Source organism: Molossus molossus, unplaced genomic scaffold (assembly GCF_014108415.1).
Source record: "Molossus molossus isolate mMolMol1 unplaced genomic scaffold, mMolMol1.p scaffold_m16_p_3, whole genome shotgun sequence".
NCBI lineage: Eukaryota > Metazoa > Chordata > Mammalia > Chiroptera > Molossidae > Molossus > Molossus molossus.
The window spans coordinates 10862289-10876638 of NW_023425366.1; the positions used below are offsets into that span (position 1 = coordinate 10862289).

Consider the following 14350-nt stretch of genomic DNA (forward strand, 5'->3'; position numbering starts at 1 on the left):
CAGGTTTGGTTCCTGCTAAGGGCATGTACCTTGGTTGCAGTTTGTCCCTGGCCCTGGTTGGGTCGTGCAGGTGGCAACCACTCGATGTGTCCCTTTCACGTCGATACTTCTCTCTCTCTCTCTCTATTCCTCTCTCTCCCTCCCACTCTGAAACAAAAAACGAAAAAATGTCCTTTGGTGAGGATTAAAAAGAAAAAAAGGGATGAGGAGGGGAAAGGAAGTGGAAAGGCTGGATCATTTTGATTGGCATTGACAGTAACATCTGTATTATAGGGTGGTAGGTTCATTTTATTATATCATTAGTCATTAGACAAACATTTGGCCCGGTGCTAGCTTATCACCTGTCAGTTTTCAAATTGTGTGTATGTTTTTTGTCTTTAATTTTGTTTTCTTATTGTTGATTATCGGTTTTCCATTTGTGTCTAAGGTTCATTAAAAACGGATCTGTCTTCATTATTGATGTATTCCCACTACCTCAAACGTACCTGACCATAATAGTTGTTCAGTTAATAGTTAATGAATGAACTAAGATATGAGATTTTATTTAGAATATAATTGTGTAAGATGGTTGTAACGTGATTATGGTTTAAAAAAAATCTGCAACCTAGAAAGTAGGAAATAATGAGAAATCTGCAAGCTTTTGTGAAGTATGTATCTTGTCAGACTAATCATCTTAACTATTAGTCCTATCAGATTATTCATTACGTTGTAGTGTCATCACTTTAGTACAGCCTGACATCCTAAGTAAAAATTGATGTAAAATGGTTAGGTTATATATTTCCATTAGGTACATTTCACACTGGCTCTAATGATCCTTAACTCTGACTGCAAACTACTGAAGGTTCTAAATTACATCAAGAGTTGTAAAGTTTTTTAAAAGTTCACGAATAAGTTAAATAATTTTAATGTCATTGGCTCACCTATAGCAGTGACCTATCCATGGTTCCTTGCAATTGTTTTTAATGAGATCTGTTCCCACCCAATGATGAGTGGTTTTCATTTCACTTTTTTTTTTTCTTTTAAACCTCACCCGAGGACACTTTTTCGTTTTTTGCTCAGATAGAGTGGGAGGGAGAGAGAGAAACATCGACGTGAAAGAGACACATCGTATGGCTGCCACCCACACGACCAACCAGGACTGGGGACAAACTGCAACCGAGGTACGTGCCCTTAGCGGGAACCGAACCCGGGTCTCTCTGGACTGCCAGCCGACGCTCTAACCGCTGAGCCAAACCGGCCAGGGCTCATTTCACTTTTAAGATACTCTGAGTTACTAATTATAAAGACATATTCTAAAATCACTTAAAATTAGATAGAATTTTATTGGAGTTTAAAAACATCCCAAATTTATAGGGAGATACTCTGAGATCAAATGAATGATCTCAGTATGTTGCAATTTCATAGTGATTGGAAGTAGCTGGGATATGTAGTGTGCTTAGGAGTTTGACACTAACCACCCAGTATAACAAAATGTGAGCAGATGCAAGCTAAATGTAAACTAGGACAACGCAAGCAGTTTCATTTGCTGGGGAAAACACTAATTCAAAACAAATAGTTCTTTGGTATCGTGTTGACATAAAAATCTCAAGGAAGTCATAATGGCTCTTACACCAAAATATCTACAATGTGATACAGTTTCTTTTTAGATTATGTTTTTGTTTTGTTTTTCAAACCAATATGATGCTAAATATATTAGTAGAAAAATAGCTTTTTGCAGCCTGAAGAAATTGGCACTCTATACCAGTGGTTGGCAAACTATAAACCGTGGGGCCATATTTGGTTGTGGCCTGGTTTTGTAAAGCAAGTAAGCTAAGAGTGGTTTCCATACATGTTTTATAGCATTTTAAAAAATATAAATATCTTGCCCTGGCCAGTTTGGCTCAGCGGTTAGAGCGTCGGCCTGCGGTCCGGAGAGACCCGGGTTCGGTTCCCGCTAAGGGCACGTACTTCGGTTGCAGTTTGTCCCCGGCCCTGGTTGGTCGTGCGGGTGGCAGCCACTCGATGTGTCCCTTCACGTCGATGTTTCTCTCTCTCTCTCCCTTCCTCTCTCTCCCTCCCACTCTATCTGTACAAAAAATGGAAAAATATCCTCGGGTGAGGATAAAAAAAAAAAAAAAAGAAAAGAAAAAATATAAATATCTCAAAGATGTTGCTCCACTGTCTTTTCACTTGCCTTGTTTCCTACTAGAAATCTACTGTCGCCCTTTATTTTACTCTTCTCTATGTAATTTGTCGTCTTTTTTTTTTTATCCTCACCTGAGGACATTTTTTTTTCTTTGCATTTAGATAGAGTGGGAAGGAGGGAGAGAGAGAGAGAGAAAAACATCGATGTGTGAGAGAGAGAAACATAAATGTGAGAGAGACACATCGAGTGGTTGCCACCCACACAACCCCAATCGGGGCTGGGGACAAACTGCAACCGAGGTATGTGCCCTTAGCCGGAACCAAACCCGGGACTCTCTGGTCTGTGGGCTGAAGCTCTAACTGCTGAGCCAAACCGGCCAGGGCTGTCGTCTTTTTTTTTTTTTTATTCTGGTTTCTTTTAAGACTTTCTTTACCACTGATTTTGTGCAATTTGATTTGATTCAGATGTGCCTTGGTCTGGTTTTCTTCATTTCTTGTACTTGGGGTTGGTTGAGCTTCTTGAATTTATTGGCTTATTTTCATCAAATTTGGGAAGTTTTCGTCTATTATTTCAAATAATTTTTCTATCCCCCATTTCTACCTTTTCAGGACTCAAATTACACATATTGTAAAGTGTACTAGGCTGCCTGAAGTCCTATAGTTCACTGATGCTCTTTTTTCTTTCTTTTTGTTACAGTTTCGATAGTTTCTATTGCTTTACACTTACCTTCTTTAAAGGCTGTTCTGCTGTTATTCCCATCTGTAGTTTGAGAGCTTTATCTGTTACACCGTTCATGCCTCTAAGTTTCTGAACATAAAGACTACAGTTATAAAAACTCTTTTAATGTCCTTTTTTGCTAATACTAATGTTTGTGTCAGTTCTGGGTTGTTTTCAGTTTATTTATTTTTCTGCTCATTATGGTCATGTTTTCCTGCTTGTTTGCCATGCATGCCTGATTTTTAAATTTTGCTGTTACATGCTTCATATTTTTTCTCTTATAAATCTTCTTGAGTTTTGGTTTGAAACACAGTTTAGTTACTTGGAATCAGTTTAAAGTTTTCAAATCTTGCTTTGAAGATTTTTTAGATGAGGTCAAAGAAATGTTTAGTCTATATCTAATTTTTACCCACTACTGAGCTAAGACTTTTCAATTTGGCTTTTAGTAACAAGCACAGCTCCCTTTCCTGTATGAAAGCAAGGTACTCTTTCCTTTAATTCTTTTGAGTGGTAATTTCCTCTCACACATACACACGCACCAATCATTACTGTGTTGACCAACTAAGGGGTTCCTTTGTGATATGATCTCTGTCTCTTCAACTCCAACAGTGTGCCCAGGTTTCTCCTGTCAGCACCAAGGCCTGTAAGCTGGGACAACTGTAGAGCACAATTGCTTGTTTTTCATCTCTCAGGGATTGTTTTTCTTTACTTGCCGATGTCCATTGTCGTGAACTATAGTTTGATATACTTTGTCTAGGTTTTTGTTGTTGTTGTTGTTGGTTCAAATAGGACAGTATTTTTGATGCCCATTACTACATGTAGCTAGAAGTGAAATTTAAGATTTAGTGGTTGAATAATTCCAGGTGATGACTCACAGAGCAGGGCCATAGATATGAGGGGAGTATAGATGTGAAGGTCATTGAATGAATCATCCACATGGACTTTGATGTCACCTAAGTAGACGGATTTGAGATGAAGAGCAAGAATTTAAATCAAAAGCCAAAGTTGTGAGATTTTAATACTGTATGTTTTATGTATTTAATTAGGAAAATACTCTTTTATTATGTTAAATTATCTGTCTTTTCTTCTAGAACCTTCTGATAACTTAAGGGAGATTCTCCAAAATGTGGCCAAATTGCAAGGGGTTTCAAATATGAGAAAGCTGGGCCATTTGAATAACTTTACTAAGGTAAGTAACTTGAATATTAATATTATCTAAAATTCTTTGTTTTTTATTATACTTATTCTTAGATGCTTTTTAATCATCATTAATAAGAATTCTTGAGTATTACTGCTTTCCTTTAATGCTTTTCATGGATTTTGTCATGTGTTTTTAAATTTAACAGTGTATTTGAGTAATGGAAGTATTATATGCTTGTTGCAGAAAATTTGGTAGGTTCAGAAAAGAATAAAGAAAAAAGCCACTGAGAAATCTATACTCCAGTCTTCACTATTATTCCCACAATGATATAATTATTTTGCTTTTTTATACTCATTTTTATTTGAGATGTATAATAAATATGTTTGTACATGTGGATGTTGCATTTCATAGGCATAACCATAATTCCCAAAGAAATATTAGAACTTCCTCTCTCTTTTCCTGATATGCTTATTCCCATTACCTATATCTCAGTTAGAGCCTAAGATAAATGTAGAGGCCCTTGTCCCAAATAAAAACTGACTTGATCTGGTAAGAAAGTTTGATAGATTGGTATGTTTTTGAGCTTGGTAATTCTGGACAACCAACTCTTGGAAATACTAGGATGCCTGTTATTTGAGGTGATGCCATAAATAGAAATCAGAATGGATTCTTTGGGGAAATTTTATTTTTCCATTTTAGTTTACTAAATATAAATTGTTCTGCTCCATTTTAAATGTAGGGTTAATTGTGTATTTTAACTTCTTTCTACTCTGTGATCCACAGACCAGTAGCATTGGTGTTACGTGGAGCTTGTTTGAAATGCACTATTTTCAGCCCCACCCCAGTCCTACTGAATCAGAATGTATATTTTAATAAAGAGTCTCCAGTGAATTTCTGTGTACACTAAAGTTTGAGCAGCACTGTTTTAGCCCTATAAAATCTTTAATCCAGTAAATGGATTGTGTCTTGGATTTGATTTGATAGAAACAAAAGGGGATAAGAATACAGTCACTATGTAACAAAATTATTTTGTTGATACAGTGTTGTGCATTAAACATACAATAGGTTAGTTCTTTTTTTCATAGGGGAGCAAGTATATACGTGTTTTTTTTGTATTTTTTAGTGAAGTTTTGGAATATTCCAGCGTATTTAATTTATTTTTGTTACAGATGTTTCTCCTTTTTCCCCCATTGACACCCACCTCCCTATCCCACCCATCCCCACCCCCAAACATTGTTGTTTATGTCCATTGGTTACGCATATGTGGATATGAGTTCTTTGGTTTATCTCATCCCTCCCCACCTATCCCCCTCCTCTGAAGTTTGTCAATCTGAACCATTTCCTTTCTGTGTCTCTGGGTCTATTTTGTTCATCAGCTTTTTTTGGTTTATTATATTCTACAAATAAGTGAGATAATGTGGTATTTGTCTTTCTCTGATTGGCTTATTTCTCTTAGCATAATGCGCTCCAGGTCCCTCCATGTTGTCTCAAAGGATAAGAGATCTTTCTTTGTTACAGCTGCATAGTGTTCCATTGTGTATATGTACCACAGTTTTTTTATCCACTCATCCTGATGGACGCTTGAGCTGTTTCCAGATCTTAGCAATTGTAAATAGTGCTGCTATGAACATAGGGGTACATATATTCTTTCTGATTGGTGTTTCAGGCTTCTTAGGATGTATTCTTAGAAGTGGGATCACTGAATCAAATGGCAGTTCAATTCTTAAGTTTTTGAGGAAATACTATATTGATTTCCGTAGGGTCTGCACCAGTCTGCATTCCCACCAGCAGTGTGCTAGCGTTCCTTTTTCTCCACACCCTCTCCAGCACTTGTTATTTGATGATTTGTTGATGGCAGCCATTCTGGCAGGTGTGAGGTGATACCTCATAGTTGTTTTAATTTTATCTCTCTGATGATTAGTGACATTGAGCATCTCTTCATGTCTCTTGGCCATTTGTATGTCCTGTTTGGAGAGGTGTCTCTTCAGGTCCTCTGCCCAGTTTTTAATTGGGTTCTTTGTCTTTCTTTTGTTGAGTTGTAGGAGTACTCTATGTATTTTGGAAATGAACCCCTTATCTGATGTATTGTTGGCAGTTATTCTCTCCCATACACTGGGTTCCCTTTCCATTTTGATGCTTGTTTCTTTTGTTGTACAGAAGCTTTTGAGTTTGATGTAGTCCCATGTGTTCATTTTTACTTTGTTTTTCTTGCCTTAGGCATTGTATCAGTGAAAATTCTGTATCATGTGATTTCTGAAATTTTGTTGCCGACATTTTCTCCTAGGAATTTTATGGATTTACGAGTCACATTTAAGTCTTTTATCCATTTTGAGTTCATTCTTGTGTATTACATAAGTTGGTGGTCTAGTTTCATTTTTTTGCATGTAGCTGTCCAATTTTCCCAACACCTTTTATTAAAGAGGCTGTCTTTACTCCTTTATATGCTCTTGTCACCTTTGTCAAATATTAATTGAGCATAATGTCTTGGGTCAATTTCTGGGTTCTCTGTTCTGTTCCACTGGTCTATATGCCTGTTCTTGTGCCAGTACCAGGCTGTTTTGATTACAGTAGCTTTGTAGTATATAACCTGATATCAGGTATTGTGGTCCCACCTACTTTGTCCTTCTTTTTCAAGATTGCTGTGGCTATTCATGGTCTTTTTTGGTTCCATATAAACTTTTGGAGTTTTTGTTGGTATTTTGATGGGGATTGTTTTGGGTAGTATGGACATTTTAATGATGTTATTTCTTCCAACCCATGAACAAGGTATATGCTTCCACTTTTTTATATCTTCTTCTGTTTCTGTTTTCAGTGACCTGTAGTTTTCTGCCAATAGTTTCTTACCACTTTGGTTAAGTTTATTGCTAGGTATCTGAATTTTTTGCCATAGTGGTAAATGGGACTTTTTTTTTGTTTCTCTTTCTGTGAGTTCATTATTGGTATATAAGAATGCCATTGATTTCTTGATGTTAATTTTGTATCCTACTACTTTGCCAAATTCATTTATTGAATCTAGTGGATTTTTGATGTTTTCTATGTACCATATCGTGTCATCTGCAAATAATGCAATTTCACTTATTCCTTCCCAATTTGGATCCCATTCATTTATTTATTTATTTATTTATTTATTTATTTATTTATTTATTTTCATGTCTAATTGCTATGGCTAAGACTTCCAGTATTATGTTAAGGAAGAGTGTTGAAAGTGTGCATCCCTGTCTTGTTCCTGCTCTTAAGGGAAATAGTTTTAGTTTTTGCCCATTGAATATGATGTTGGCTGTAGGTTTTCCATGTATGGCCTTTATTATGTCAAGATATGATCCCTCTATTCCCATATTGCTGAGCATTTATATCAGAAATGGGTGCTGGATTTTGTCAGATGCTTTTTCAGTGTCTATTGATATGATCATAATGGCTTTTATCTTTCATTTTGTTTATGTATTATATCACATTTATTGGTTTGTGAATATTGTACCAATCTTGCATCCATGAGATGAATCCTACTTGGTCATGGTGAATAATTTTTTTAATATATCTCTGGATCTGATTTGCTAAGATTTTGTTAAGGATTTTGGCATCTATGTTCATCAGGGAAATTGGCCTGTAGTTTTCTTTCTTAGTGTCTTTATCTGGTTTTGGAATTAGAGTTATGCTGGCCTCATAAAATGAGTTTGGAAGTCTTCCTTCTTCTTCACTGGCATTTATATTTATATAACGGATGGGAAAATTATTCATCATGACCAAGTAGGATTTATATAACAGATGAGAAAATTGTTTTAATGAGGGATGAGAAAGTGATTTTTTAAAAACTTTCAAAAACATTCAATAGGTGCTGGAGAAAGGATTTTCAAAAATACCCCTGTATATGTATTCATTTTTATGAATGTAACGAAAATCTTTAAATACCTTCTTTGACTGTGCTAGTCAGATTATGTCAAGTCTTTAAGACCTAAAGTTGTTCCAGTGTTGCAAATTGAGTCTCCTGGGTTCACTCCCTTCAGTTAAATTCCCAGTTTTATTGCACCATTCTTTACTCAACTGTGAAAGTCTTCACCAGTTGCTTAGATTTAACTATTAAAAAATGTAATAGAGGTTTATGTCCTGTTTGAACTCATGGCTTCTGTCATAATCAGGTTGACACCTTGATATGTTATTTTACATCTCTTGACAACTAGGATTCTGAAGGTTGGGGATGGATATAGGAATGGCAGTTTTCTCTTACTTCACTCTGGCACCAGGGCAGACACTAAAATAGTCTTAAAAATCTAGAGTAGCACTGTCCAGTAGAAGTATAGTGTGAGCCAAATATGCAATTTTAAAGTTTCTAGTACCCACTCGAAAAATGTGAAAGGAACCTGAAATTGTATTTAATCATTTTTAATCCAATTTAATCATATTATTGTTTGATATAATTAGTATAAAATATAATATTTTATATGGGATATTTAATATTTTTTCATACTAAATCTTTGAAAGCAAGTGTGTATATTATACTTATAGTATATCTCAGTTCAGACTAGCCCTGTTTCCAATGCCCATAGCCACTGTGGCTAGTAGGTACCAACCATTATGGTCAGTGTACATATAGAACTTCTTGGAATGGGAGTGATTTAAATATCTATTTCTAAGAGTGTGTTGGACACCTTTTTTTCTTCTTCTTCTTTAATCAACCCATTTATCTCTATCTAGGTCCCAGGCTGTCTTGGGTTAGGGTCAATTACTCTCCTTTTTTCCTCCTTCATTTCCTTGTTTCTCTGTCTTTGAGTTTTTCCCACAGTATTTTACTAAGTTGTTCCTTTCACTTGATCTCTCCTTGATTTGTGCTCTCCGAATCTCTTGTCCCCTTTCTTCTTCCCTCCACTCTCTCCTTCACTCTCCTCTCCTCTCTACTTCTTCCCCTTTTCCCCTTTAATCTCCTCTCTCTTTACCCTTCCCTATAGTTTCCCCTTCTCTACTTCCCTCATTCCTTCCTCCCTCCTTTCTGTTCCCCATTGTACCACTGTAGAGTATAGAATGATTTATCTCTGTAATGAAGGTCCTAGGCTTTGGGCCTTTTTGTATTCTTGTTGGTTTTTTGTTTTGCCATATTCTTTTCTTTATAATTTTCACATTTTCCTCTGGCCCTGGTGCTAGGTTATATCCGGCCCTTTACTTGTTGTTTATAATTATTTATGGATTTAAAAGCCAGATAAACAAACTTACTAGAATTTTTCTGGTAAGAGACTAAACCTTGAGCTGGAGTCTGAGGGACTGTAATATTTGGCTTCTTGATGTTATAATGGGAATAGTATGAGCTTTAGATTTTATAAAAGGGGACTTACAGCCTAACTCTTACCCTAACTAGCAAAGCAATCTTGGCTTGGTTTCTTTACTCCAGGGTATTCTTGCTGCCATTAGAGGTGAGGTTCCAGTACAGTACCAGGCACATAATATGTATGCTATAACAGGTAATACCTTTCAACCTGGGGTTTGGTTTTGGTTTTGCATTATATTTTTTTTACTTTTCTAGTTTTTTGGCTCACTTTAAGGGAGATAAGTCTGCTTAATAGCTCGAGTTGCAGATTGGTAAGCTGTTAGTGTAACAGGATTTTTTAACCTCAGCAATATTGACATATTGTGTGAGATAATTATTTGTTTTTGGAGATAGTCTTGTTCATCTTAAGGTGTTTAGGAGCTTCCCTGGCCTCTACCCACTAGATGCCAGCAGCATACCTCCACCAGTTGTGACAAGCAAAAATGTCTCTAGACATTTCCAAATGTTTTGTGGGGGACAGAATTGCCCGTGGTTAAGAACTACTGTTGTAAATAAATGTCTATAGATTTTATTATAAAATTTCTCCAAATACCTAGCACAAAATAAATGTATACTGAATTCAATTATAATTTAATGTGTCTTTGAACTTCCATTTTGTTGGAGAGCTAGATTAATTAGTATTAATGTATTAATATTAATAATACATATTTCAAAGCTGGCATTCCTACAAAATTTTTGTTTATTTCTTTATAAAGTAAATATAGAAATTCTTAGTAACCTCATAATAGCTCTATCGACTAAGAAAATGAGAAGAATAATTATGCCAGCAGACTCGTTAGTTAGGAGTTAGTTGGTCATCCTTCTCTGTGTTCCCATAACAGGTTATATTTGTGTCCACTAAATTGTATCTATTCTTTAATTATTTGTTGTGAGTTACTGTCCTAAACTGAGTTTCTTAGACAGAAGAAATAGCTAATATTTATTTTTCTACTCTTATATCCCTCTCCCAAAGTCTGGTACATAAAAAATGTTTAATTAAAAGTATTATATTACAATGGGAAGATTTTGCATTTTAGGTATGAGTTTTTGTTGTATTAGCATTTGTTTTGTTAAGTAGAAGCCTAGCTTTTAGGACTAAGTTAATTTAGTAGATCATTGGTCTGAAATGTTGTATAGGGTGGACTTCATCTCCAGAATTTTAAAACTCCTTTTAGGGTATGAAGAGAAATAGGGTGCTAGAGACGTGATCCTATAACCATGTGAATGTCACAAAGCCATGCTTGCCTTCTGACATCATTGCACTAGATAAAGTAATGTGTATAACACACTGCTGATGAATGTAATCTTAGTATTCTATTTTTAAAACTATCAACATGCTCATAAAGACCTGTTTTTAAAGATGAAAATATTTCAGTTCTTTTGTATTCTAAAGCTTTTTTTCCTATAGTTAATCTCACATATTAAAACCTCCAAAGGATCTTTATTTTGTTCTGTTTTTAAAAACAAAAATAGCATAAGCTAAATATAAAATATTAAAATGGTACAGAACAGTATATAGTTAAAAGTGCAAGTCTTTTCCCACATACTTGCCATTTGTCTCCCCACTCTGACAAAAATACGTTCTCCAGAGGGAACCACTAGAAGGTATTTATCCTTCTCTGGTATAATCATAAATGTATGTGTGTTTATATGTGTGGTATGAGAATTAAAATGTGTTAAAAAGAGGTGTTGCCCTGGCCGGTTTGGCTCAGCAGTTAGAGTGTCGGCCTGCGGTCCAGAGAGACCCGGGTTCGGTTTCCAATAAGGGCGCGTACCTTGGTTGCAGTTTGTCCCCGGCCCTGGTTGGTCGTGCGGGTGGCAGCCACTTGATGTGTCCCTTTCACGTTTATGTTTCTCTCTATCTCTCCCTCCCGCTCTATCTGAACAAAAAAATGGATAAAATGTCCTCGGGTGAGGATAAAAAAAAAATAGAAGTGTTTGATATAGGGCTTATTAGTTTATTTACTACTTACTATGTGTGTATACACAGGTTTTTAAAAATAAGATAATGAGATATATTAATTTATAATTTGCATTATCCTACTTCACAGTATATAATAGAATCTTTTCTTTTTCTATAAATATAAATCTACTTTTTTATAGCTGCATATGTATATGTAGATAGGGATGTGTATATATCCACAGATACATATATATGTATATGTGTGCAAACATACATACACTGTAATTTATTTAATCATTCCACCATTTAAAAGGTATGTTTTGCTACTTTTTGCTATGTTAAATAATGCATTAGTGACACTCTTGTGTACATTTTTGTGAAGAATAGAATTTTTAGGTATGACTATGTAGTCAAGAGCATTGGTACTTTTTATTTTAAAACTTACTTCTAAATTGTCTTCTGAAAAGACCATGCTATGGAACTCTACTCTGTGATAAAATTTTTTAAAGTATGGGTTATTCTATTTAGAATTATTCAATATAACCTTCAGAGCAGTATAAATATAATGGGAATACAGTTGGCCCTCGTTTATCGCGGTTAATCAGTTCCAGATTCTACCGTGATAAATGAATTTCCACAAAGTAGGATTCTTTATTTATAAATCTAATATTTTCACAGAGCATAGAAAACCTGTTTACAGCCTTCTAAATACATTCTTTAACATTATTAGAGTCCTCTAAATATGACAAAACACCCTTTAGTCACCATTACACTCATATTACCCAATATATTAGAGAAAATAAGACATATTAGATATTACAAATATCATATTATTATTGTACATTTAATTACACACACAGTTCTTACAACCACTAACCTATGAAAATAGTGCATCTTGCTCGAGGATGAAGCGGTGAAGATGAGAGATGTGCTGCACAGCAGAGAAGAGCAAGGCTCCTGCCCCTCTGCAGGTCTCAGTAGGCGAGTCTGCGGGTGGTGCGGTGTCTTCAGCAGGTGCATCGTCTTCTTCCGCTGTAGGAGCACTAGGAGTGGGCAGTGGGTGTCTGGGTGCGCGGCTGAAGGACATCGTGGTAGGCAGTTGCTGGCGCTGTGTTCACATGCGTGAGGAGGCTTTTGTAGGGTCTGTAGCTCCATCAAGTGCATTCCGGAACCGCGATGCACGCATCATTTGTGGGTCCCATTCGCCAGTCATGTCCTGTACCACCTTAATAGTTCTCACGACTTGCGAGAGACGCTCAAGTGTAAGGCCACCCTCCTCCTCCTGACCCCCAGGAACCTCTGGCTGCTCTTCCTCCTCCTCACTCGCAGACTTAGTCATTTCCACCAGATCCTCCTCAGTTAAGGGATCTGAATGTGTCTCCAGCAGCTCATCCACGTGTTCTGGATGATGCTCGCCCTCCTCAAGAATCTTCTGGAACTTGTTCATGTAGTCCTCTGCTGCAGGCGGGTCAGCACAGGCAGCTTCTCCATGGAGAACGACACTCTTGAGATGATACCTCTTCTGGAACTTCTCGAACCAACCCTCGCTTGCTCTGAAATCCATGAACGTTGCAGAAGAGGGTTCTGGTTGAGGTCCGTCCACCATGAAGCGCTGATAGAGCTGCCTCGCCTTCTCCCGGATGACCAGCGATCCAATGGAATGTGTTCCTTGCGGCTGTCGCCGATCCAAACGGCTAGGGCAGACTCTGTTTCCACTATGGACTTATTACGACTTGTCATGACGCGCTTTGCTTCCTTGTTGAAAGAGACAGTAGCCATCTCACGATGTCTTTTCATCTTTATGGATGGAGTGAACGGTAGACTCATTCAGGTCATAATATCGGGCAACCTCCACAATTTTCTTGCCATCTTTGATCATATCCAAGAATTTTACCTTCTCCTGGATGGTAAGCATTTTCCTCCGGTGCTTAGTTTCGTCGTCAGGAGGCTTAGAAAAAGCAGCATGTTTAGGAGCCATCATGGGGCTTAGATAAAAGTTCTCAGAAATCGCAAACACTTACAAGAGCAAAGATGCTTCTGATGTGTAGCCTTGTAGAAGCCTGTATGAAAGAAACGACTTGCATGAGGCTGAGCCAATCAGTGGCCAGGATAGGATAGACAATCAGTGAATAGCACACTCTGATTGGCTTGGTTTCACCACACCCAATTTTTTAGAAAAAAGTTATTGTTGCAATATAATATTGTTGATAACCCCATTTGAATAGCTTAGTATTTATAAGAAAGTTATATAGATTAATTTTAACAAATAAATTGATTGATGTTGAACATGGATTTTATTAGGCAAAATAAATCAGTGATGTTATCAAAACTGTTAGCCCATTTAAAAATGATACATAATATTTGTTTTACTTATATAAAAATTAAATTGAACAGTTTGTTCATAATTCTGGACTTTTGATGATATTAAATGCTGAACTTGCTTTATAACAAATTCAAGAAACATAATTAAACTGAGCTAAAGGAAAAAAGTTATTTGCTTTCATGATGACGAAGACCAGTGGTGGGTCCTAATTTTAGGCAAAAAAACGGGTTGAACAATGTTCATTGTATTCTCTCTCTCCATTTCTCAGCTCTCTTTTCTTTTAGGTTAGCTTCATTCTCAGACACTTTCCAAATTACTAAGATACATCATCTTTACAGCTTTCACTCATAAAAAGAGAAAGAGGTTGGCCCTCTCTTACTGTCTTCTGCATGAACTCTGATCCTATTTGGTCACATTCATTAGACTGATAATCACAAAAATACATGGAATAGGGAGAACAGAACCCCAATGAAAAGTGTAAGTGATGTCTAATTAGCATTTTAAGTGACTGTCATGACACTAATTCCTACATTTTGAAAGGTCTTTAATGATTTCTAAGGTGATTTATTCTTAGAAATCAGTGATTTATTCTTAATATAACATACCTCAGTGTTAGGGCAGGGAGTATTACATTTTAATAATTTATACAGCAGATAAGAAGTTACCTGTAATGGTTATCATAGTAGTGAAGAAATTACTACCTAAAGATTAAAGATTAATTAGTAATTCAGTCAGTAGTTGAGGCAGGATGAGATTCCCATTGTTTAAACTCACCTATTCAGTGTTTTTCTTGCTATTTCTGCCTCCCTCTTTCCTAGAGTAAGAGTTAAGGGGCTTGATTTGTACTT

The 14350-nt window shown here is 36.3% G+C and overlaps 1 protein-coding gene across 20 annotated transcripts in view; it reads left to right on the top strand.

The window, feature by feature from the left end:
• Positions 1-14350, top strand: part of RICTOR (RPTOR independent companion of MTOR complex 2) — a 107414-nt gene that overhangs the window by 27229 nt on the left and 65835 nt on the right. For all 20 annotated transcript variants that reach the window (XR_004961745.1, XR_004961746.1, XR_004961752.1 and 17 more), the window contains one exon: positions 3934-4031. Coding sequence is in view for 5 of the 20 variants with exons in the window: in XM_036280463.1 (XP_036136356.1) it covers positions 3934-4031 (98 nt within the window). In the remaining 15 variants the exon portion in view is untranslated. The remainder of the gene's footprint in view (positions 1-3933; positions 4032-14350) is intronic.